Source organism: Trifolium pratense, linkage group LG4 (assembly GCF_020283565.1).
Source record: "Trifolium pratense cultivar HEN17-A07 linkage group LG4, ARS_RC_1.1, whole genome shotgun sequence".
NCBI lineage: Eukaryota > Viridiplantae > Streptophyta > Magnoliopsida > Fabales > Fabaceae > Trifolium > Trifolium pratense.
This window is the reverse complement of record NC_060062.1, coordinates 40030003-40056401: the sequence shown is the minus strand read 5'-3', so window position 1 is coordinate 40056401 and position 26399 is coordinate 40030003. Positions and strand designations below refer to the sequence as shown.

The 26399-nt window shown below is 32.4% G+C and overlaps 3 protein-coding genes across 4 annotated transcripts; 2 read left to right on the top strand and 1 right to left on the bottom strand.

Annotated features, from left to right (window-relative positions):
• Positions 1 to 4942: 4942 nt before the first annotated feature.
• On the bottom strand, positions 4943 to 11468 carry LOC123923307 (pre-rRNA-processing protein las1). The gene is made up of 8 exons (XM_045975993.1): positions 11179 to 11468; positions 10979 to 11070; positions 10197 to 10268; positions 9989 to 10095; positions 9762 to 9817; positions 8561 to 8732; positions 6347 to 6637; positions 4943 to 6007 (listed from the first exon to the last, which is right to left on the bottom strand). Exons 1-8 carry the CDS (start codon positions 11332 to 11334, stop codon positions 5175 to 5177), a joined length of 1779 nt encoding a protein of 592 aa, XP_045831949.1. The 5' UTR covers positions 11335 to 11468; the 3' UTR covers positions 4943 to 5174.
• A 3023-nt stretch (positions 11469 to 14491) lies between these two features.
• Positions 14492 to 26094, top strand: LOC123924056 (dihydropyrimidinase-like). 2 transcript variants are annotated; one of them, XM_045976822.1, is made up of 14 exons: positions 14492 to 14596; positions 21086 to 21202; positions 21289 to 21459; positions 22411 to 22462; positions 22580 to 22849; positions 23163 to 23374; positions 23480 to 23600; positions 23802 to 23889; positions 23991 to 24069; positions 24665 to 24752; positions 24852 to 24892; positions 24998 to 25050; positions 25232 to 25388; positions 25752 to 26094. In XM_045976822.1, the coding sequence occupies exons 2-14, from the start codon at positions 21110 to 21112 to the stop codon at positions 25941 to 25943; spliced, it is 1617 nt and encodes a 538-aa protein (XP_045832778.1). In that variant the 5' UTR covers positions 14492 to 14596; positions 21086 to 21109; the 3' UTR covers positions 25944 to 26094. The 2 variants fall into 2 exon arrangements, with proteins under 2 accessions (XP_045832778.1, XP_045832777.1); XM_045976821.1 differs by lacking the exon at positions 14492 to 14596 and having other exon boundaries at positions 20989 to 21202.
• Positions 14568 to 19100, top strand: LOC123924058 (dihydropyrimidinase-like). The gene is made up of 13 exons (XM_045976824.1): positions 14568 to 14713; positions 14800 to 14970; positions 15661 to 15712; positions 15839 to 16108; positions 16365 to 16576; positions 16682 to 16802; positions 16967 to 17054; positions 17156 to 17234; positions 17724 to 17811; positions 17912 to 17952; positions 18063 to 18115; positions 18248 to 18404; positions 18747 to 19100. The coding sequence occupies exons 1-13, from the start codon at positions 14621 to 14623 to the stop codon at positions 18936 to 18938; spliced, it is 1617 nt and encodes a 538-aa protein (XP_045832780.1). The 5' UTR covers positions 14568 to 14620; the 3' UTR covers positions 18939 to 19100.
• Positions 26095 to 26399: the final 305 nt, after the last annotated feature.

Genomic DNA, 26399 nt, shown 5'->3' with positions numbered 1-26399 from the left:
TTGGGTAGAATACTACAGGCATTTCTTCTGCGTATGTGGATTGTACCTTTTCTACTTATTCTATATATAATAATATATATATCATATTTTTCCGTTAAAAAAATAATAATAATTTGAAGTTTTTTTTTGTATTTTTCTTGAAATTAGTTTCATTAAAAAATATAAAAATAATTTTATTGGTCATTGATTATAAATAAAAAATAAAAAATAAATAGTAAATTAAATATAATTTGTATTTAATTTTATGAGAATAAGAAAGAAAAAAATTCTTGAAAAAAACATGTTTATGTCTCTCATATAATTTGAGGGAAAAAAAAAACTCACGGATCAAATACATGCATATATATCTTTACATTATTGTTCTTTATTGAAAGTGCGTTTTGTTTTAGAATACCACTAAAGAATTGTCAGAATTGAGAAGCAATGGCCACCATAATTCATTCATATCATGCATTTTCCTTTTCTCTTTTTCTCTGAAGAACTTTGTTTGTTTACATAGAAAAGGTGAAAAAGTGATGGTTAGTAGTTAGTGGAAACTGAGACTTTGAAAGACAAAAATACAAGATATAGGACCATATATAGTCTTCTTTTCTACCTAGGAAAGACAACATTTTATGCCAAGTTGTGCAGAATATTAAGATAAATTCCTCCATCATGCTTGTGAACTTAAAAGTAATTGAAAAGGGAAATTCCATAGGATTTTTCAACCTTTCACTCTCTCCTATTTATAGGATGTCTTTAGTAAAAAGTAGTGGTTAATTTATTGATATGTTAGATTATAGCGGGAAATTTTTATCAGATAGCGAATAAGGAGCCGGATCCTCTCCGGTAAAAGGAGAGGTCTAGTGAAATCTTAGTCCTCCAAAATAAAAATTATAAAATAAGATAGTTGATAGTAGATTAAATTTGTAGTCTTTAATAAAATTAATAGATAAAAATTAGTTGATAAATACTATGAAGAAAGGCATAAGAAGATCCTTTTGCCTTTATCTCTAAAATGGCATAAGAAACTAAGATTAAGCATGGATGAGAGAATTTAAGTTCTCGACCTTGCTTCTTCAGATCTAGAGTCCTTAGAAAAATAGGTTTCATTCACTATTACATTCGCTTTTTTTGGGGTGGAACTAAAAGCAAAAAAAAAATTACCAATAAAAAATAAAAACAAACTTTTAGATGTGAAGGATCACTCTAGATGGCTTGTTGGTGATTAGAGTTCGATTAACTTTTGGTTTGATAATTGGTTAGGGGTCGTTCTTTCTACGGATCCTAGTCTTGCTCTCAATGCTAAGGTGAGAGATTTCATTCTTAATGATCAATGACACATTCCTATTTCTATTATGTAAAACATTCCAAATTTGTATAACCCGCTCAGCAAAATAACTATTCCCAAGGTTAAATTTCCTGACAAGCTTGTCTGAACTCATAGTGTGGATGATTCTCTTAACTTTAAAGAGGCTTATAAGTTTCATAGGCCTTCTGGTCTACCGATGATAGCTTGTTTTCAAATGTAATTTTTGTGGTGCTAGCCTAAAATTCTCTTTGCATCTATTTTGCATGTGTCCATTTGTCAATCAAATCTAGAATATCATTGGCATGCATATTAACACTTGCTCTGTGTAGCATATCCTCACGTCTTGGGATAAGCTTTGGTCTGGTCAGTGCAAGCTCGTCATCCAAAGTGTCATTATTAATATTTTAACACTAATTGATTTTGCAGGAATGGTTGCAGGTTTCAAGATAAGAAAGCAGATTGGAGAGGCGTGTAGTTTCAAATAATGAAATTAATAGAATCAACGATCTATGCGGACATTCACTATTGCATTACCTGAATGGAATGGCTGCAGTCTTCTTAATCCCATTCAAGAACAAGCCCATCCAATCTTACCGTTCTTTACCCTACTCTCGTGCTTATGGCATAAGTGCGGCTAGTGAAAGCAACTAACAAGGCCTCAAATGAAGAATATAAAGCAAAAACAAGACGCTCTCAATTCTATTATTTCTAATGTTTTCCTTAATGAAAATTATACTACTACCTCCGGTCATTTTTATAAGGAACACTTTGGAAAAAATATTTGGTTCTTTTTATAAGAAATTTTGACTAATTTTCAAAATTTTAAAAAGTTTGATTTCACTTATGCTCTTATTTATTATGAAAGAGAATTTAAAAATAAGTAAGTTAGTTGAATTAAGAGTAATTAAATAAGGGTATATATGGAATAAATTTAACTTTATAGGAGTATTAAATGAAAATAACCATGGAAAATGTGCTTCATTGGTCTGTGTAATTTTTTCAAAGTGTTCCTTATAAAAACGAGGAGGAAGTAATATTTATGTTGCTCCTAACATGATAGAATTTATGGTTGAGATTGAATGCATTAATTGTCACATTTGTATTTTTTATAAGTATATTTGTAGAATTGTGAACCTAATTAAGAGAACAGAATTTAAGACTTATGTTTTTTAACCGTTGCTCATTTTTTCAAAAGAAATAAAATTGCGGGTAAATAGTTTTTTATCCCCGTAAAATTAGCGAATTTTTATTTGCCTGCTGTGCAAAAAAAAAAAAATTGTTTACCCCCTGCAACCTGAAGATTCTCTCATTTTGCCCCTTGGGTGGACAACTGGACATCTGATTGTGCAACGTGGCATGCACACGTGGAAAAACAAGACGCATTGTTTAGCATTTTTCATTTTTTAATTTATATTTATTTTTTAATGCCCGTGGAAAATAATTTTCTTTTAAAAAAGTTCTTAATATTAAATTTGTAGAATAATTTTTTTATTTTCTTGTCAAAATAAAAAATTATTTTCCACGTGGCATTAAAAAATAATATAAATTTTTTTCCCGCATGTACATGTCGCGTCATCAAATTTGTACGGTCAAATATCCGGTTGTCCATTCAAAAGGCGAAATGAGAAAATCTTCATATTGCAGGGGATAAACAGAAAATAAATTGCGCAGGGGTAAATGAAATTTTGCTAACTTTGCAGGGGTAAAAAGTCATTTACCCTAAAATTGTTCACTTTTTTATGAAAAAAAAAATGAGCAGAGGGGATAATTTTACACTAATGAATTTTTGTTTTTTTTGGGTACAACATTGTGAATATACAACTAAATGATTTTTTATGCAATTCCTTTTTCTTTTGAAAATTTTACCTCTTTTCTTGACTTCAAATAAATCTAATTATTATATTTTTTATGTCAAAAAAAAATCCAATTATATTTGTAGCATTGTAGTGTCGTGTGGGTAACGGGAAGCTGTAGTACAAATGTACAATTATTTCTCTTTTAATTCAAAGTAGTACAATTAATTTTATCAACAAAAAAAAAGTAGTACAACTTAATTAGCCTTCTTTGATTTGGATTGAAATTGAAAGTACAAATGTACAATGTTGTACTCCCACAAAACACAGATAAATTCATTTCCGTGACAAAGTACTTAGGTGTAGTACATGTAAAGCCTTCACAAGTACCATGTTTGAGAACCTATATATCTAGTGACTAGTGATTGAAGATTACATAATTCATTACATTGATACAAAATGATTCAATTCAAACCACAAGATATTGAGGTAGAGATATTCTACAGGGTCGACCTGAGACCACATGAAGCTATTATGTAAGCCTAAGCTATATCCAGTTCATGTGTTCTCAGGTCGCCCCTGCTGAATTTTCTCTGCCACATTGCACCTTTTGCTTCCAAGTGAAAATTCAAAGGTACGACTCAGGTAAAATGTGTTACTTCAATTGCATGTATATGATTCTGGTAATCAAACTATAGGATTGTGTTATATGTTCTGTAATGTAATATTTTCTGTAATGTAATATTAATATCAGTATATGGCTAAGGTACGATGTTGATGGTATTAATATTAACAAATCAGATTTGTTTAAGTATGTTAGGAACTTGGGATATAATAAAGTTGAGTTGAATGTGGATTCTATGGTGGTTGCAAAGATTTTGAAGAACAAAGATGGTGGAAATCCCATGGGGAGGTCATTTGTTAGTTTGATTCGGCGCATGCTTGATTTGGAGTGGAAGCCGGAAGGTGACCCATTAAACAATGTTTTAGAGAAATCAATCGATGTGCAGATGCATTAGCTACTTTTGGATGTTCCTTAGAGGGTGATATGCTTTGTTTTGTGGATTGTTCATCTCAGTTTGGAGTTTGGACACTTGCTTGCTGCTGATGTTCTGAAAATCTCTATCTATCTTTTGTTTGGGCGTTAAGTCCTCTTTGTAACAAAAAAAAAAAATTGTTTAATTTAATTACAAGTACAACAATCCTAATAATAAATGTTTTTCATAAATAAATAAATAAATCAAATTTATGTTTGTATAAAAAAAAAATTACGTATGGTAGTAATCCTGAGTAAAAAAAAAAGGTAGTAATATTGTTTCTGTGAAGAAAATAAGCAGTAATCTAGTAGCAAAGTTTTATTATAAAGCTATCATGCATAGAGCATAGGCATATATATGATATCAGGTAAGACATTTTTAAAAAATTAAGATATGGGTAGGTCAATAAAAAGTATGAGTTTTATATATAATATTAACATGAGTTAAATTGTTAGATTCACATCAAAAGATAACAATAAAAGTTAAAAACGTCAAAAATTATGTTAGATTACAATTTACAACAATAGCTCAAATACATAAACCAACCTCTTATCGTAATTGAATTATCATAGTATAATATTTTCATTTTAAATGTCCTTTAAACTAACCTACCAACCTATAATCTGATTTTAATTTGACCCGAGAACATCAGATTTGATTGAACCTACTAACAAACCAAGGTTTAGTGAAATTAATCTGATGAAAATTTATGATTTGGTTAACAGCTAATATAGCAATATATATGGCTAACTCATCCCTGATCATTGCTCACCCCTATTGTTAAACCAGTAAATTTTTCCCACAGTATAATTAAATTCAAGTGCATAAAACTTATATTACTTTTGTTATATTTAATTTAATAAATTCTTTTAACATTAGTAATAACAGCACAAATGAATTAACTCAAACAGACAAGACATCTATATCCTATATTGGTATCATAAATAACCACTACCTAAATTAAGTAAAAAAAAAAGCTTATGAATAATTAAACTGAAAATCATAATCAAAATTTGAGCTGAGCTGAGCTGAGCTAATCTAAGCAGGTATCAATTAAATTAAAATTCTCACAGAAGATTGAATGGCTAGTAGTTCTTCCTCTGTTACTTTCTTCCAAATCCCGCCTACTATTAGGTATCCTTTCCCCTCTTCCGTTGGTAATTCATCCTCTTCCGTTGGAGTTTCGCTGTTTAATTCGCCAGGTTCTTCGGTTTCCCTCATCTTCTTAGCAGTTGAGTTATCGAGTAGCTGAATGTCTGAAGGGGCATCTCGCTTGGCACCATGTTTGATCAATTTCCAATTCCCTTTGCTTGCTGGTACTTGATTATGTTCTTCATTATCAATAACATCAAGAACGGTTTCATTATCAATAACATCAAGAACAGGAAGGCAACCAGATGAACCAATAAAATGAGGCAACATGCCGATAGGACATGGGTTCCATGACTTAGCCAAAGTCCACACCTGTGTTTCTTCAGTCTCACAATTCATTTCACTTGACTGTTTATTTCTCGTTATCTGTTGTTTGACTAACTCAAGTTTTTTATTTGCTTCACGCAGGGATTCCTCGAATTGGGAAACATTCGTTGAAGTCAATGAAGAGTTTTGATCATCTGCATTGTCAACAATGTTGGACAAAGCAAGACCAGAAAGCAATTGAACTTTCTTCAACAAAGATTTATCATCCATCAGTTTTGCAAGATGAAGAGCTGAATCCATGATCTGCTTGTTGCAAAGCCGTGATATTAGGATACATTTACGAACAAGTTCGTGCATAACCCTCTTTGGCATATTTGCTACAGAAGTTTTTTTGTCGTGAATTCGAACAAGCCATGCAAACAAAGAAGAAAGATAAGCACTTTGATAAAACCCTTGACTAGAGTTATCTGCAAAAGAGCACAGTATATATAAGAACAAAAATGAAGAAACGTAGCAAACAAAAATCATGTTCTGTCAAAAAAAAATCCTAACTAAAATGAAGGGTGAAAATTTTTCAGAAACTCAAGACTTCATGTTGGCTTAAAGAAACCCAACCAGAAAAACATTCCCAACAGTAATGCAGTACAAAAGCCGTGAAAGTCTGTGGGGCTTAACAAGGAAATAGGCATTAATTAAAAGACACAAACATGGTAAAATAAATTTCCAAGAGCCCACAAGGCCACAACAATTATGCAGATATTAAACTACCTATTAAAACTAGTGCAGTGGACGGAATTGCTGCGTACCTTCTTCACACTTCATATCTTCCTGAGCTTCAATCTTATGAAGAACTTCCTTAAGGAGATTCAGATGCAATTCTGGTTCCTTGTTGTACAATTTGAGTATGACAGGCTTCCAATCAGCCAAAACATTCTCTATGGTGGGACCAACAGAAGCATCGTCTACATTCTTTTTGAACTCTGAAGAACTTAATGTTTTCAACAAATAATCCAACAACACCGACACAGTCTCTGAAGAGAAGGAAGAATGTAACCGAATTACAGATTTCAAGATCCTCTTAATCTGTTTCTTGGGAACTGAAAGCATCACAAGTTAATAGTGCATTAATACCCAGAACATTAATTATAACTGATGATACGCTGTAACAAATTACTTCGGAAAACCTAATACTTGAGATTTTTTATTAATGAAAAAAAATTATTTAAATGGGGGGGAAAGCATGAACACGGAGTACCACGTATCCTAAAGAGAGAACACTAACTAAAACAATTAAACCAGTGTTACCAGTACTTAAGCATAATAGACAAATAAACTCTCAAAAAACAGTTTGTGATTAATATAGCCTTGCAAAAAGGCATAGAAAATAACTGTCCGATAAAAAAGGTGAAGTAAAAAACAAACCTACCCTCTATTAAGCAACTAAAACCTATTTATCATGTTAATAATGCACGTCTTTTCCTTCAACGCCCGTTATATGCCAAAACTTACCACCAGTAAGTTAATTGAGGCTATCCTTAGCAAAATGCCATATCCCTACACTTGCACATATGTGCAATTTCCCATCTCTATTCTTCCAAGTTGAGTGAGAAACAAGTAAAGGGAGAGAATCTGATAATACTACACCCCATGCACTGAGTATACATTCATTATTATTGTAATGTTCATGACTCAACTCCGTTTACTTGCAACAATTTTATTCATCAAAAAAGAAACAGGTTTACTGAAGTTAACTTGGTTCGTGCAATGTTTGATGAAACAAATGTTTCAACAGCTGATAGGCCTACAAATATTTCAGAATTTCTTCACTTGCAATTTCTCTTTCCTTTCCTTTTAATTTCTTTTATTATTAGGTAGTCCTAGAAACAATTTGCTTTGCATTACCCACAACTCTCCATACAAATGTAATCATATATATATATATATATATATATATATATATATATATATATATATATATATATATATATATATATATATATAATCATATATTGAACAAAGACACTAAGCTTTATTGTATTGAATCTAATTGACAATACCTCCAAGATGTGATGTTTGACTCTTGCCAACTACCACATACAAAAGCTTATTACGCCCAAAAGGCAATCCAACATGCTTAACCCTTTAAAAGAGTAAGTACTCAACATCAGAATAGTCTTAAGTGGACAAAACACTGGCTAGTACAAGCAATTCCGCAATGCAAAAAAAATCCCCTACCCCACATCCATTTGATCTGCCTATAGTATAGACCAAATTCTTTCTATAAAAAAATAAATATAAATAAGATATTTTCACTCAGCTGTCGCATACGAAGCCAAAAAATGTGTAATATGCCACATTGCCACTAATGTGTCGATACTCGGTTAAACTCCATTACTTCCAAAAAGATAGTGTACTGTGTATTAGATGTTTACAGGACACCAACAAGTCACGCAGTATACCTAATTCAGAGGTTAAGGTACAAGTCCATTTTGTAAAAAGTATTTTTTATTGATAATATAATTTTTCCTTTCAGAAATCTTTAAAGTGTCAGGAAGTAATAATTGAAAAATATCAAAAAAAGAAAATGCCTTTAGATGTATTTGAGTATATTACAAAAAAAAATCCTTACATTCAAAGTGAAGCATGGTTGTCTTATTAGGTAGAAAGAAAGGGAGACACAAAAGAAGCTACTACAAAGGATATATGTTGGCAAGTTGTTAAGAATAAATAGTGGTTATAGTGGCGCTATTGCATAACGGAATTTGAACAAAAGACTTTTATTCCACTATACACTATTTAGTATAAATATTGTGAAATATGCTCTATAGCACTGGTATAACGTTAACTACTTTTTTGTTGAGGGTGTTTAAAAAATGTGGTTATTTTCAACAAGGAGTTGGGTCTGAGATATGATGAATCTCTTTAAAATTAAAAGTGAATTTGAAAAGGAAAAAAAAAAAGAGCTCTAAGAACATGCAAGTGTAAGACACTGATTAAAGTTACAATATGCTCTTACATACGTTTTCCCTTGAGCAGTGTACTAGACTGGGGACTCCCACTGACTTTCACGCAGATAGCTAATTTACGAATCGTAGACTTGATTTCCTTTTTGACATCTGCATTGCCTTTACCTTGAAAAGGAATTGCTTCGCTCTGAGGCTCCCAATAATAAGATTTTAACCAATCAAGTGCCTGAAATTATGAATAAGACAATAGATGAGTTTAGAGCAGCGGGTGGAATATATTTGCTGTGGTCAGTTGCAGTACAGTTTCCGATATTGTCTTTGTTCTAGGAGTCATGCTGTTGGTTTTAGGGGTTTCAAGGGATTGCAATTGGTGTTGGTGGATCTAGGTGTTTATGTTTTAGTTTATTTTCTTGCTTATTGATATGACTGTATGTGTTGGTTTTGCACAATGTGCTCGGTTGCGTTATTAATGAAATTTAGCCGTTTCAAAAAAAAAAAAAAAAAGGAACATGTATTAAGATCTTGTGAAGAAACCATTGTGTTTAAATAGATAAATCATGAAAGAAAAAAAAAAAAGTAGGATTTTTTTAATTAAATCAAATGTTAACAATTGCACGAAAATTACTCATCCTATCTGTTATTGTAAAATGTAAGTGCATAATCAGTCCAATAAAAAATTATTACATTCTATTAAGAACTATATATTGTCCCATTTTTGCCCCTAATAAGAAGAGTTATAACCATTAAGCTTTATGCAGTAAGGATGATAATTTCAATCCACAAGCTAGGTTCCAAATGCCTCTTTCTAACAAGACATGGTCGAGTTAGCACATTGAAAATGATAAAGGTAAAACTACTACCTAGATCTTAAATGCAGTCCTCTAGACAAAACTATTACTCAATTCTTAAATACACTAAATACAGTCCTCTAAAATCTAATGGAATCATAGCATATGTTACTAAGGTTCTATGATATAAAATGAGGTGTTCATGGAGAAGAGGATATTCTATTAAGGACACCATGGCCACCAAGCTAGAAGTTAAGACAATCATTCTTTAAAAAGAGGCAAAGAAGAGCTCCCATCAAATGATCTTCTCTAGTGACAACTAGCAACTTATCATGTGATAATTACAAACTACCAGACAAACATGAATCTCACTGCATATAGACTTGCTTGCAATAATACAATTTAAATCCAAAGAAGTAAACAGATTGTCGAGACAGATGATTAAACAGACCAAAAATGAGTCATACCTTAACGGAGGCACTACGGGCAACATTGAGCGATGGAAGCTCACGATGTGATCCCTCTGAAATAGAAGCAATAGGTAAAATAAGTAACAGGACTTTATGGAAAAATATGTATATATGCCGAAGCTAATTTTAACTTGTACTGAAATTTATTCTTTAAAGAGCTTGTCGTTATTAAAACTGTTAATATTTCTTTTCACATTAATATTATTTCTCAAAAGTTTTTTTACCGTGGCGAACATCAATCAGCATGCGTGGAATGCAAATTTTGTCAGCACGCACATTTATTGACCCTTGTTCTTTCGTCCCTATCTTCTCAACAGTAGCATTCACAAGCCTTTCCAAAAAAAAACACAGCACAATTAAATGTTAGAAAAGCCACAAACAAAATCACTAGAAAGCTGAGAGAAGAAACGTAATAATAAAAAGCAATCAAACCTCACGATTGCCATGGTATACAGATTACTTAGAATCTCCTCTGAAACAGAACCATCATCCAATTTATCCTGTCTACAATAAAATGGAATAAAAAATTGATTCAAGCAATATTCAACATATTTGGAATATGTTTCAATTTATTTGATCTTATCTACTGCCATAAGCACTTCTGAGACTATTTGTGAAAACTTATGGAAACAATTTATGACATGTCATAAGCTATTTCCGGCTTATGACAATCATCTCTTCAAGATAGCTCATGAAAAATAGATTATAGCTTACATAAAAAGAGTGAGTTTATTTTGGCGATGTGTGGCAATGATACATTTTGAGCTTATGATGTATTAGCTCATATGATAACAAAAGACCTATTTGATAACCTTTTTTTCCTACGAGCTTATAACTTATTTTTACTAGCTTATAGCTTATCACTTTCTCTCTCAATTTTAGCTTTGTCATCTTACTTGAAGAAAAGTAAATATTTAAGTAAACGTATCTTTCTTATGCAATTTCATATTTATAAACTAATTCAACCACTAAGTTTACCAAACACCACAAATTCAATCAGTTAGCCTATCCGTCATAAGCCATAAGCTAGCTTATAAGTTATTAGCTATAAGCTCATCCACAATAAGCTAACTCATCCGTTATCCACTAATTTTTCCCAAAAAGAGTTTATATCATAAGCTCTTAAATAATTTGTTTCTCCAAACAAGACCTTATTCATCTAACTTCAAAATTATATAAATTGTTGAAAAAGTGATGGAACTAGTTTCGAATACCTAAAAAAGGGGTCCATGTTCTGAATTTCAACTATTGTAGCAGTGACGTCGATGGCAGCCGGCAATGAACCTCGACTCCGCCATGACGAAATCTGAAATACAGAAACAGTATTAGGGTTACACAAAATATCTTATGATGAAATTGCAATGTAAGTATGATAATAAAAAAAGAGAGAAAATCAGAGGGAAAAAAAAGTTACTCGTTTAAGAGCAAAGGAAAGAGATTGAGAAGAATGAGAGAAGAGAGCATCTCTAACGGAAAGCCATTCGTTCCAGTCTAACCAAGGAACTAATTTTCGTTGTTCATCGTCTTCCAATGCCGGTACTTCTTCGAACCCTAAAAATTCCGCCTCCATCTGAAGAGGTGAAGTGAACGGAGTTGGCGGCGGCGGTGGGTTGACTAGATACCGGAGATGGGTGAAGATGGTGGGTGGATGATATTTACTTGACTAAAGAAATCACACCAACTATATACACTGTGATTTTTCTTGATTAAATAAATCGCACGAAATATATTTTAAAATGATTTTTCATAGAAATATTTATTTAAAACATATTAAAAACCTTATTGTAGAGAAAATTTAGGGTGGGGATGTGAGGGGATGTTGTCCTGGTTCAAGATAGGGAAGACCTTAGTGATCAAAGAACACATTTATATTTACATATCTCTAAAGGTACCGTGGAACTCGAACTCGGAACCCATTAGATTTAAGGTCTGTCTTTTTACCACTAAATCAAACCCTTGGAGTTCATATTAAAAATTCTTCCACGCAAATGTAAGAAAAAAATAATATAAATTCTTCCGCACAAGGTTTTTTATTTTTTATTATTGCGCCAGACAGGCACGTTTCGAAAAAAAAACATGTCTTATGTTACGGTGTGTTTGTTAAAAAAAGATTTTTGCTGCTAAAAAAAAATGTGTCTTATGTTATGGTGAGTTTGTTTATAAAATATTTTTGTTCCTGTTAAAAAAATCAAGTGTATTGTTGGTAATGGTATTATTAAAAGTAGACATCAAAAATTTTGTATCATCTTTATATATAGGTATACACTATGAAGCTTCGATACGTGATACGATACCGATACGATAAGACACCGATACGGCGATACGTGAAATTTTTTAAAATTCTTGATACGATATGTCCGGATACGTTATTTAAAAATTAAATTTAAAATTAAATATATATAAATACACAATATATAAACATAACTAAAATCGATAATGATAAAAAATTAACATTCAAATTACTCAAAATGAGCAAACAAGTGACAATTACATATTTAAGTTAAGTACTACCAAAAAGGAGTTAAGGAATTGGAGATCCGGAGTTCAAATCATGACAAGGAGACAAACTAACATAAATTGCCAGATACTTAATTGTCGATATTTCGTCATTTTTGGAGTATCTGGACTTCACGTGGTATAGATAATAAAGATAGTAAAAAAAAAATTGAGCAAAATAAAGATAGTAAATTAACGAACTAAACAGGGTGAAAATATCTTTACCATATAATATTAAAAATGCATGTAAAAAAATTATAGGATTGACGGGAGAAAATAGAGCATCAAATCATTTTTTTAGCCAATAAATTTGCAAATATATTTGCCTCACGAAAACAACACAAATTTATATTTCTTTTATATGGGATGGATGAAATATAAATATTTTTTAACATAAAATTTTAAAATAAAAGTAACAAAGACTTGGTTGTTTTCTTATGCAAGCAAATTTATGACATTTAATTCAAGATAATAAAAGTGATACAATATGAAATACTAATGTGAGAAGTGTGGGTCAAAGCTCTTCATGCAAGAGCAAGAACGCTACCATTTATTTGCCGCATAGTAATCACAACTATGTAGTTGTTATGATTTATGAGTAATGATTTACACTCATCAATAAGTAAATCATACTCCGAATGATTAGAAGTTAGAAACCAATTTTTTGAATTTTTTAACAAATTTTGATAATAATGTTATAACATGTAGTGGCGGAACTAGACTAAAAAATTCAAATGGACCACTTTAATATATAAATTAAATATTCAATAAAACTTTACACAAAAAGATTCGCGTATCATATTGTGGGTGCTCTAAAAATTGGTGAAAAGGTGAAGCGTTACCGTTTTTAGTAAAAAAATTATAATTTTTTTTTATAGAAAAATTATAATTTTATACTCCCTCCGTTTTTTTTAAGGCTATGTCTGAATTGATGGAATAAGATGAAATGAAATGGAAAGGAATGAAATAAAATAATGTTCCATTGTTTGGATTTGAAAAATAATAATAAAAATGGAAAAGGATGAAACAGATTTCATCTCATACCACCATTTACCTTCAATTTTATTTCTCTCCTTTTTAAAAGAGTTTAATTGTTATGCATTGTCGGTGTAATTTTTTTTTACACATACATCTAATGACGCGTTGCCACATCAATTAATGAATGTGACACATCATGTGTTTTTAATTACCATACATGATGTGTCGGTATATTATTGGATGCATGTGCAAAATAATTTTACACCGACGGTGCATATAAATTAAATTCTTTTTAAAATATCCAAACAATGGAATGGAAGATTTATTTCATTCCGCTTCATCCTATTCCACTTATCTCCCTATTATACCCTAATGTTAATCTATCAATAATTTTTTTTTTGACACACTTTCTCTTTCCAATAAATTTAATATATTATGTATCAAAAAAAAAATAATATGATTTTTTTTGACAAAAAAAATAGTTTATCGAAAAAGATTAAAAAAAATAAATTAGTTTTCCAAATATATAACATTAATTAGTTTTATTGAAAAAAATAAGAATATCCTTAAAACACCAAATGGATAGTTAGTTAGAAACGCTAAATTTGACGAAATTGGGCAATTAAAAAAAAAAAAAGAGGGAGTAATAACAAAAAGTTGATGACAATATATAATTTATTATTTTTAGCGAATATATTTCAGTTAGTAGTAGGAACATTATTATATATAGTATTAGTATAGAAGTTATATATAGAGATTGAGGTTACAATTTAAATTTTAAGATATTTTTAAAATTTTTTGCTTAATATTAAATTTTAAAATTGAAATTTATAATATAATCTTAATCGGACCACCTCAAACTTGTCAACTGTACCAATTTTTTACTGCATTGAAATTAATTCATCACATTAACAACTTATCGGAAAATGGATATTCTACATTTTTTACTCTCTTAATTTTTTCAATTCTCACATTTCAAGTCTCAATCCTTTAATCACTTTTCTTTATTTCTTATAGGTTTTGGGTTTGATCACAACTCATTGTAAAAGAAAAAAATAAAGAAAAAAATAAAAATATTATTCTATATTCTATATTTATAATTTAATGATATAAATGTTGAATTTCCTCAAGTTTTCTTTTCCACTTTAGTGGATCCTCTCTCAAACCAAACATTTATTCTTTCTTTAATTGGCATCTAAATATGTCGGTCATAAATATCGGTATATGTCGGTCATAAATATCTAGATGAATAATCATTGGCATTAGCATTCATTCCATAAAGTGCCACGTTGAGAGAGTTCATGTCTATTGTTTGTTGATCTGAATATCAAAATATAGAAACAGCTGCTGAGGTTATGGTCGTGTAGTAGTAGTGAATAGTGATGATGAGCTTCAGTTTTCAACTCCTTCTTCATACCATCTTTTCTCTTATCTTCTTTCTTATCAGTGCTTCATCTTCACAACACTCTAATCAGGTCAATCACATCTCTCTTTCTCTTGTTGACTTTCACTTTAATCACATGAACTGAACTTATGTGTTTATTTGGATTCTTGAATTCAGTTTTGTGAAGCTGGAATTGGATACGGAGAGTCCACATGTGGAACTGCAATTCCATCATCATCATCCAAGTTGTTGATCAAAGGTGGTACTGTGGTCAACGCTCACCACCAACATCTTGCTGATGTTTATGTCGAAAATGGCATCATTGTTACTGTCCAACCAAATATCATGGTACTTCACATATTTTTATTTTATCTTATTTCTAAGATTGAATTCCTATTCTATAATAGTAATAATGGAAGATGTAACCAAAAAAAAAATGGAAGAAAAAAAAAACCAATTTAGGTATTGTTTATATCCACTTATCTGAGTTTAAAACAATTAGCCGTTTAGTTAAGTGCTTAAGCACTAATACAATATGAAATAGTTTATATATAAGCAATAATACAATAAGTCCTTAAGCTATAAGCGTTTAGTTAAGTTGTTTATCCAAATGGAGCCCAAGTGCTTCCTAAAATGTCCACAAGTAGTGACTCATTACAAAATTTCAAAATTAAGACATATTAATCCATTAGTCTGAGATTGTTTTGGGTCTTAAAATTGCGTTTAGAGACTAATGTGTCCTAAGTTGAACCCACATGGGTTAACCTCATGGCGAAGGTCTGAGATCTTGGAGTGTGCTTCTTTCAAGGTCTCATATTCAAATCTTCCTGGTGTCACTTTTTGTGTTGGGTCAATCAATATAGAGCAAAAGCTCTGACTTCAAATGGTCCCCTCGCTAGTGGACAGTAGGATTGTATCCCTCAGATTAGTCGGTCATTGGGTCGGATACTGAGTTTTAAACTAAAATGTGTCCAAAGTTTTATTACTTTGTGTTTTCTATTATATGTATTGCAGATCTTATGTAATTTCTATTTTCAGGTTGAAGATGATGTGTATGTGATAGATGCCACTGGCAAGTTTGTCATGCCAGGTTAAAGCCTTCGAGTTTTAATCTAACACCTCTATACAATAATTCACCATTACTATCATTATTAATATTATCGTCTTTTATGTGACAAACTTTGTGAATGCTGATTTTTGAACCGATCATATATAGGAGGAATTGATCCTCACGCTCACCTAGCGATGGATGCAGTGGACATTGTAACAGTAGATGACTTTTTCAGTGGTCAGGCTGCAGCATTAGCTGGTGGAACAACAATGCACATTGACTTCGTCATACCAGTTAATGGAAATTTAACGGCTGGTCTTGAAGCCTACGAAAATAAGGCAAAGAAGTCTTGTATGGATTATGGCTTCCATATGGCAGTTACCAAATGGGATGAATCTGTTTCAAGGGATATGGAGATCATGGTCAAGGAGAAAGGTCAAAATTTATTTCCCTGTGCTTTATGATTACGTGGGCAGGTGTTAATCTTGTATACTGTGTCTGTATCGTAGTTTTTAAACACAAGTTGTACTCTGTATATCCTGAGCTTGAGCAATGAAAGGTACCGCAGCCGCTCTGCAGTAAGAGACTTAGAGTTGTTTGAATATCGTGTGTTATTTGTTTACATTTTTCTTATATGTTTACTTTTGAGGAATTGATTTCGGGTAGTTCATCTGAGGTTTTTTAATCTTAGGTATCAACTCTTTCAAGTTTTTCATGACATACAAAGGATTTTTTATGGTCAATGATGAGCTTCTTCTGCAAGGATTTAAGAAGTGCAAGTCTCTTGGTGCCTTAGCCATGGTCCATGCAGAAAATGGTGATGCAGTGGATGCTGGGCAACAGAAAATGATAGAACTTGGAATAACCGGTCCTGAAGGGCATCCTCTTTCAAGGCCTGCAGCTGTAAGTTCTCGTTATTTTTTCTTTAGTAACAAAATTTACGATAAAACACTAGATAATAGTATAATGGATTACAAACTTACCTACTTGACTTCGGTACCTATGTAGTTGGAAGGAGAGGCGACATCTCGTGCAATACGCTTAGCAGATTTTGTGAACACTCCTTTATATGTGGTTCATGTAATGAGCATTGATGCAATGGAAGAAATTGCGAAGGCTCGGAAATCAGGTTCTTCATTTTAATTATCCTATATTCTATCCTAATATATCCCTTTCTTGTTTTGAAACTGTTGAACAGAAGATTAATCTATATGTTACACTGTGACGTTTTATGTGTTCTGTTCTCTAATAACTTAATTTCAGTGAGGTTACGTGTTTGTTTTTAAACTGCAGGACAAAGGGTGATCGGAGAACCTATTGCCTCTGGTTTAGCCCTTGATGACTCTTGGCTTTGGCATCCTGACTTTGTGACTGCAGCAAAGCAAGTGCCTTCACTTGTTTCATTGTTTTCCATAGTTGTTAATCTTTTATCATCTTCAATTCTACGAATCCATAAGCCTTATTTCATTCTCATGTGGTCAGGTATCTTATGAGTCCTCCTATTAGGAGTAAAGGACATGATAAGGCCCTTCAAGCTGCCCTTGCAACAGGGGTTTTGCAGGTTTCTCATCTAATTGACAGTTTTTAAGTGTAAATATTGGATGTATCATACATTTATTGAAGTGAGCATAACATTGTGTTAAAAATTCCAACATCGGTTGCGAGATGACTTGCATATATATGTTTACAAGTGAGGGCAATCCTCACCTTACAAGCCGGGTTTTGTAGGGTTGAGATAGATCCAACTCCCAATTCTAAAATACCGCCTCCTATGAGGTTTCTGATCGGGTTATCCACAACTTATATACCGGTTTCGTAGGGTTGAGTTATGCTCAACTCTCAATTATATGACATTGTTTCACATCTAAATTTTTTCTATGATTGAGTTTGCTCCATATATTTCAACAAAGGACTGATATTTTAGTGCCGCGATTGTTAAATCTTCCAAGCCTGTTGTTGCCTTGGATTGTTTAATATGTTCTAAGCCTAGCTTTATTCTCTTCACTAAGATTGTTCATTTGACAAAATGATATCTTTTAAAACTTCGCAGCTTGTGGGAACTGATCATTGTGCCTGGAATTCGACTCAGAAAACTCGTGGAATTGATGACTTCCGCAAAATTCCAAATGGTGTCAATGGTAATCACCCAATGGTTTTGTATATATGTGGCCTAAATACATTATGATTGATTTTGAAATGTTCTATTTATTAATATGCATTGCAACTCAAAATCTATAGGTATTGAAGAAAGGATGCACTTGGTATGGGACATCATGGTGGTATGATAATAAATTTCCACCCTGTCCTCCATTTCTTCATTCTTGTTAGGTTGGTTGAATGGGATAGGATAGTCTTTTAACTAGATCTCATTGTTATATCTCTCTCTCAGGAATCTGGCCAAATATCGGTCACTGACTATGTGCGATTGACAAGCACTGAATGGTAAGTTCTTCGATATTTCGTAACTTTGAGTGACTAAATGCTCCGATATGTTCAAGGACTAAATTTTTTATGTACTCCAAGGAAAAATCAGACTATTTTTATTATTATATTAATTTTTTATGGTAATTTTAGTGCTAGAATCTTCAATATATATCCAAGGAAAGGAGCTATTCTTCCGGGGTCAGATGCAGATATTATCATCCTGAATCCAAACTCAAGTTTTGAGATATCTGCAAAATCTCACCACTCCAGATCGGACACAAATGTGTATGAGGGAAGAAAAGGAAAGGTAGTGCTTGTTTAAAACTATATTCTAGTTTACTTCATGTTGAGATTGAAAATCATTAACATGAGTTTGTCACCGATCATCTCTATAACCATCTCTATAAAACACTCACATAGAGACAAACACCAGACACGACACTGACATGTCAACACCGGTCATATACTAATAATTCGAGAAAAAAATAATTGAATATAATCACATGTGTCGGTGTTGGTCATCAGACATGCCTTGAGTCTGAAGTGTCAGTGGTACATTCAGTGTTCTTTTGTCCTACATCGAGATTCAACATATGTTTCTTTGTTTGCATATGAAGATCCAAATTATTCTTTTTATGAATATTTTCAGGGGAAAATTGAAGTGACTATATCAAGAGGAAGAGTTGTTTGGGAAAATAATGAACTGAAGGTTGCTCCTGGTACTGGAAAATACATAGAAATGCCTCCTTATAGTTATCTGTTTGATGGATTCGACAAAAAAGATGCCATTTATCTAAATTCCCTTCAAGCTCCAGTAAAGAGAGCCAAATCCACAACCTAAATTTTTTGGTATTTTCTATACTGAAATATATACTATGGAGGAAAACAATAGTTGTAACTTGTGTTAGTATAGTTTTCCCTTGCAAACAAAGGAAAAACATGTGTACTTGTGTACTAGAAAGCTTCAACTGTATGTTGAATAAATAAATGTGTTTTGTGTTAACTTTTCCACTGATGTCATGTAATGCACATTGCTTATATTTGTGTTGAAAGCAATGAGAGAAAAGGGAAAATAAGATAATTTTTGTTTTGACTTAATTAGTAAAATAGTCTCTTAAAGACATTTTTGGTTTCACATTTGTCCCTTAAAGAAAAAAAGGTCTGAATAGGTCCCCTAAAAAAAAAAGGTCCGAATAGGTCCCTTAAAGACATATTCGTTAATCAGTTTGGTCCTATTCGGACATTTTTTTTGGGACCAAACTGATTAACTGAGATGTTTTCAAGGGACCTATTCGGACTTTTTTTTCTTTAAAGGACCTATTCAGACCTTTTTTTTCTTTAAGGGACCAATCTGAAACCAAAAATGTCTTTAAGGACCATTTTACTAATTAAGCCTTTTTGTTTCGCTTGAATATGCTCAATAATATTATTTTTTCCCCTTAAAGGAAAGTGTTGCTTTCATTTCCATACAATTTTTTCTTACAATAAAAATTCAATTCATTTCATTCATAATAAAAACTTCAATACTTCAACCAAAAAACTTCAATACAAACTCACTTGGGGTTGGTCTAGTGGTATTAGCTTGGGTCCTTGGAGTATGCTCCTCTCAAGGTCTCATGTTTGATTCCTCTCAAGGTCCATACAGAGCAAAAAACTCTGACTTTAAATGGGGCCCTGCAGGTAGGCGGTGGGATTGATCATCTTTCTATGTAAACTCTAGTGTTGAGTTTGTAAGGAGACAAACAAATGAGGTTGCTCACGCGCTTGCTACGGCGGCCCTATTTTTAGCTAGTGTCCAAATTATGGATGATATTCCCGATTGTATTGAACACATTTTAATCAATGATATGCTATAAGCATTTTATCATAAAAAAAACTTCAATACAAATTATAAACTATATTATTTGCTTGTGTTCTAACAAAATTTGCATTGAAGTTTGGAAATATATTCATGTTTTGTTAGAACACAAGCAAAAGAAAATTTCTTTTAACAAATTAGTAGATACTCCCTCCGTCCCAAATTATAAGGGAAAAAAGTCCATTTTTTTTTGTCCCAAATTATAAGAGAAAAATCATTTTCAAGAATGTTTTTTTCCTTATTTTCATAAAATTAAATGCAAATTGCATTTAATTTCTTCTCTCTCTCATTTTCTCAATAAACAACAACCAATAAAAATTGTTTTTACATCTTCCTATGCAACTTATTCAAAGGAAAATCCACAAAAACATACTTCAAATTCTCATGTTTTACTTTTTCTTAATAAGTGTGATTTTTTTATTTTCCCTTATAATTTGGGACGGAGGGAGTACTCCCTCCGGTCCTTATTATAAGAAACACTTTGATAAAATCACACAGACCAAGGAAGGTAAATTTTCTCATTAATGATTCTAACATTTTATGTTATATTCCAAAACTAACCTTTGACTAACATGAGAAATAGGCCTCTCTAATTAATGCACTAGCATTATAATGAATTATTTGATTGTATTTAATAAGGGTACAAATGGAATTGTGTCAAAGTGTTTCTTATAAAAAGGAACAAATAAAAATTCCAAAATGTTTCTTATAAAAAGGACCGGAGGGAGTATTTCTTTTAACAAATTTCATTTTTCAGCAACTCGTCCATTAGATCAGAAGAATGAAAAATGACTAAATCAAAAGAACAAGAGAAAATACAAATTCTAACAATTAAGTTTACTAAATATTACTTACCATAAAAAAATATTACTTGATTATATAGACTTTACTTACCTCTAAGCTAACAAAGATCCATATTTTTTTATTATAAAAAAACCTCGTACAAAATATTTTGGATATCTACTTCTAATTTAATATATTATTACAACTAAATTTATTAATTTATCCTTAGTAGTTTTATATTCTTCATCGTGATTTCACTAAAAAAACATAGATGAATAAAGTGCCACGTTGAGAGAGTTCATGTCTGCTCTAAATATCAAAATATAGAAACAGCTGCTGAGGTTATGGTCGTGTAGTAGTAGTGAATAGTGATGATGAGCTTCAGTTTTCAACTCCTTCTTCATACCATCTTTTCTCTTATCTTCTTTCTTATCAGTGCTTCATCTTCACAACACTCTAATCAGGTCAATCACATCTCTCTTTCTCTTGTTGACTTTCACTTTAATCACATGAACTGAACTTATGTGTTTATTTTGATTCTTGAATTCAGTTTTGTGAAGCTGGAATTGGATACGGAGAGTCCACATGTGGAACTGCAATTCCATCATCATCATCCAAGTTGTTGATCAAAGGTGGTACTGTGGTCAACGCTCACCACCAACATCTTGCTGATGTTTATGTCGAAAATGGCATCATTGTTACTGTCCAACCAAATATCATGGTACTTCACATATTTTAATTTATCTTACTCCCTCTAGTCTTAGTAAAAATTCATTTTTTCGGGTTCATTGAATAACAAATGTATCTAGTTCATATTAGATCGATACATATACATCAGTTATCCAATGAATCTGAAAAAGAAATATTTGCTTATACATGAGACTCAAGGAGTAATTCTATGAGCGAATTCTCATTCTATATAGTAATGAGAAAAATATGACACCCAATTTAGGCATTATTTGTATCATCTTATTTGAGTTTATAAGCACTAGCTATACTGTTTGGGACTTTATGGAAACAACTTATAACATGTTCATAATTTGTTTTCACCTAATTTCCTCCAAAGATATCTTATGAAAACCACTTATAGTTTATTAAAAAAAAAAAAACCACTTGTAGTTTAGATGAAAACAATTTGACTATTTTATTTTCTGGCTAGAAATAGTTTATATATAAGTTTTAATACAATAAGTGCTTAAGCTATAAGTGTTTAGTTAAGTTGTTTATCCAAAATGGAGCCTCGGTTGGTGCTTCAGAAAAAAGTCTGCAAGTAGTTTTGGAAAATAAAAAAATTAAGACATATTAATCCATTTGTCCGAGATTATTTTGGGTGTTAAAATTGTGTTTAGAGACTAATGTGTCCCAAGTTGAACCCACATGGGTTGACCTGATGGTGAAGGTTTGAGATCGTTAAGCATGCTCCTTTCAAGTTCTCAGATTCAAATCTTCCTAGTGTCACTTCTTGTGTTGGGCAATCCATATAGAGCAAAAACTCTGACTTCAAATGGTCCCCTCGCTAGAGGACAGTGGGATTGTATCCCTCGGATTAGTCGGTCATTGGGCCAGATACCGAGTTTTCAACTAAAATGTGTCCAAAGTTTTATTACTCTAATGTTTTCTATTATATGTATTGTTTGATCTGTTTCTTATGTAATTTAATTTCTATTTTCAGGTTGGAGATGATGTGTATGTGATAGATGCCACCGGCAAGTTTGTCATGCCAGGTTAAACCTTAGAGTTGTAAATTGTAATCTAACACCTCTATACAATAATTCACTATTACTGTCATTATTAATATTATTGTCTACTTTGTGAATGCTTGATTTTTGGACCGATCATAGGAGGCATTGATCCTCACACTCACCTAGAGATGGATGCAATAGGTATTACAACAGTAGATGACTTCTTCAGTGGTGAGGCTGCAGCATTAGCTGGTGGAACAACAATGCACATTGACTTCGTTATGCCAGTTAATGGAAATTTAACAGCTGGTTTTGAAGTCTATGAAAACAAGGCAAAGAAGTCTTGTATGGATTATGGCTTCCATGTGGCAATTACCAAATGGGATGAATCTGTTTCAAGGGATATGGAGATCATGGTCAAGGAGAAAGGTCAAAATTTATTTCCTTCTCGTGCTTTATGATTACGTGGGGAGGTGGTAATCTTGTATACTGTATCTGTATCATAGTATTTAAACACAAGTTGTACTCTGTAAACCCTGAGCTTGAGCAATGAAAGGTACCGCAGCCGCTCTGTAGTTAGAGACGTAGAGTTGTTATTTGAATACCGTGTGTTCTTTGTTTGCGTTTTTCTTATCTGTTTACTTTTGAACTAAGGTTGCTGTTTTAATATCAAGTAATAAACCCTTTAGATGAGTTTTGAGGAATTGATTTCGGGTAGTTCGTTTGTATTTTTTAATCTCAGGGATCAACTCTTTCAAGTTTTTCATGGCATACAAAGGAATCATTATGGTCAACGATGAACTTCTTCTGCAAGGATTAAAGAAGTGCAAGTCTCTTGGTGCCTTAGCCATGGTCCATGCAGAAAATGGTGATGCAGTGGATGCTGGGCAACAGAAAATGATAGAACTTGGAATAACCGGTCCTGAAGGGCATCCTCTTTCAAGGCCTGCAGCTGTAAGTTCTTGTTATTTTTTCTTTAGTAACAAAATTTACGATAAAACACTAGATAATAGTATAATGGATTACAAACTTACCTACTTGACTTCGGTACCTATGTAGTTGGAAGGAGAGGCGACATCTCGTGCAATACGCTTAGCAGATTTTGTGAACACTCCTTTATATGTGGTTCATGTAATGAGCATTGATGCAATGGAAGAAATTGCGAAGGCTCGGAAATCAGGTTAGGTTCTTCCTTTTAATTATCATATATTCTCTGTCAAAAAAAAAAAATCCTATATTCTATATCCTAATAGATTCCTTTCTTGTTTGAAACTGTCACAGAAGAGTAATCCATATGTTACACTGACGTCTGACGTTTTATGTGTTTTGTTCTCTAGAAACTTGATTTCAGAGAGGTTACGTGTTTGTTTTTAAACTGCAGGACAACGGGTAATCGGAGAACCTATTGCCTCTGGTTTAGCCCTTGATGACTCTTGGCTTTGGCATCCTGACTTTGTGACTGCAGCAAAGCAAGTGCCTTCACTTGTTTCGTTGTTTTCCATAGTTGTTAATCTTTTATCTGCTTAAATTTTATGAATCCATAAGCCTTATTTCATTTTCATGTGTTCAGGTATCTTATGAGTCCTCCTATCAGGAGTAAAGGACATGATAAGGCCCTTCAAGCTGCCCTTGCAACAGGGGTTTTGCAGGTTTCACGTCTATTTGACAGTTTTTAAGTATAAATATTAGATGTATCATACATACATTTATCAAAGTGAGCATTACATTGTGTTAAAATGTCTCGCATCGGTTGCGAGATGACCTGCATAAATGTTTATAAGCGAGGGAAATCCTCACCTTACAACCCGGTTTTGTAGGGTTGAGTTAGGCCAAACTCTTAATTCTAAAATACTGTCCCCTATTAGGTTTCTGATCGGGTCATCCATCATTTATATCTGCACATCAAGCCCAATTGTGTTGGGCGCGAGAGGGTGTGTTAAAAAGTCTCACAACGGTTTTCGCATCTAAACTTTTTCTATGATTGAATTTTCTCCATATATTTCAACAAAGGACTGATATTTTAGTGTCACGGTTGTTAAATCTTCCAAGCCTGTTTTAGGTTTATTTAATCATTTATGTATCTGGTTCATAATTGAATGAATCAGATACATTGATAATTGAATGAAGCTAAAAAGTTAAAATTTGCTTATTTATGATACCGGAGGGATTATGTTCTAAACCTAACTTTATTCTCTTCACTAAGATTGTTCATTTGACAAAATGATATCTTTTAAAACTTTGCAGCTGGTAGGAACTGATCATTGTACCTGGAATTCGACTCAGAAAGCTCTTGGAATTGATGACTTCCGCAAAATTCCGAATGGTGTCAATGGTAATCACTCAGTGGTTTTGTATGTATGCGCCTACATACATCATGGTTGATTTTGAAATGTTCTATTTACTGATATGCATTGCAACTCAAAATCTATAGGTATTGAAGAAAGGATGCACTTGGTATGGGACATCATGGTGGTATGATAATAAATTTCCACCCTGTCCTCCATTTCTTCATTCTTGTTAGGTTGGTTGAAAGGGAGAGGATAGTCTTTTAACATTTCAGTGTTATATCTCTCTCAGGAATCTGGCCAAATATCAGTCACTGACTATGTCCGATTGACAAGCACTGAATGGTAAGTTCTTCGATATTTCGCAACTTTGAGGGACTAAATGCTCCAATATTTACAATTTCAAGGACTAAAATATTGATTTACTCTATGGAAAAATCAGACTATTTTTATTATTCTTATCATTAATTTGATCATAAAGTTGCGAAAAATATTAATGTTGTTTTTACTTGTACAATAATTTTAGTGCTAGAATCTTCAATATATATCCGAGGAAAGGAGCTATTCTTCCAGGATCAGATGCAGATATTATCATCCTGAATCCAAACTCTAGTTTTGAGATAACTGCAAAATCTCACCACTCCAGATCAGACACAAATGTGTATGAGGGAAGAAAAGGAAAGGTAGTGTTTGTTTAAACTATATTCTAGGTTAGTTCATGGCGAGATTGAAATTCATCAACATGAGTTTGCACCGACCATCTCTATAAAACACCGACACAGAGACAGACACTAGACACGACACTGACATGTCAACATCAGTCATAAACTACTAATTTGAGAAGAAAAGAAAAAAGTAATTGAATATAATCACATGTGTCGGTGTTAGACACCAGACACACCTTAAATCTGAAGTGTCAGTGGTACATTTAGTGTTTTGTTGTCCTACATCGAGATTCAACGTATGCTTCTTTGTAAATTGTTCAATAACTGAAGCCTTGTTTATGTATATAAGATTCAAATTATTTATTTTATGAATATTTACAGGGGAAAATTGAAGTGACTATATCAAGAGGAAGAGTTGTTTGGGAAAATAATGAACTGAAGGTTACTCCTGGTACTGGAAAATACATAGAAATGCCTCCTTATAGTTATCTGTTTGATGGATTGGACAAAAAAGATGCCATTTATCTAAATTCCCTTCAAGCTCCAGTAAAGAGAGCCAAATCCACAACTTAAATTTTTTTTGGTATTTTTCTATACTGAAATATGTACTCTGGAGGAAAACAATAGTTTGTGTTAGTATAGTTTTTCCATGCAAACAGAAAAAAAACATGTGTACTAAGAAAGCTTCAACTGTATGTTGAATAAATAAATGTGTTTTGTGTTACCTTTTCCACTGATGTCATGTAATGCAAATTGCTTATATTTGTGTTGAAAGCAATGAGAGAAAAGGGAAAATAAGATACTATATATTGTACCTGAAGTGTCAGGTAATAATGATGACCGCGACTGATGTGTCAGTAATGACGATTTGAGCAAGAATGGTGAGGGCAACTTTGAATAACAATGAACGAACTTCTACTCAAACATCAAAAGTGAATCTCTTAACTATCTTGCTTCCAGCCATGTGTGTGTGTTATCAGTCCTCTTAACTTTCATAACCATATGGCTGGAAGCAAGAATGTTAAGAGG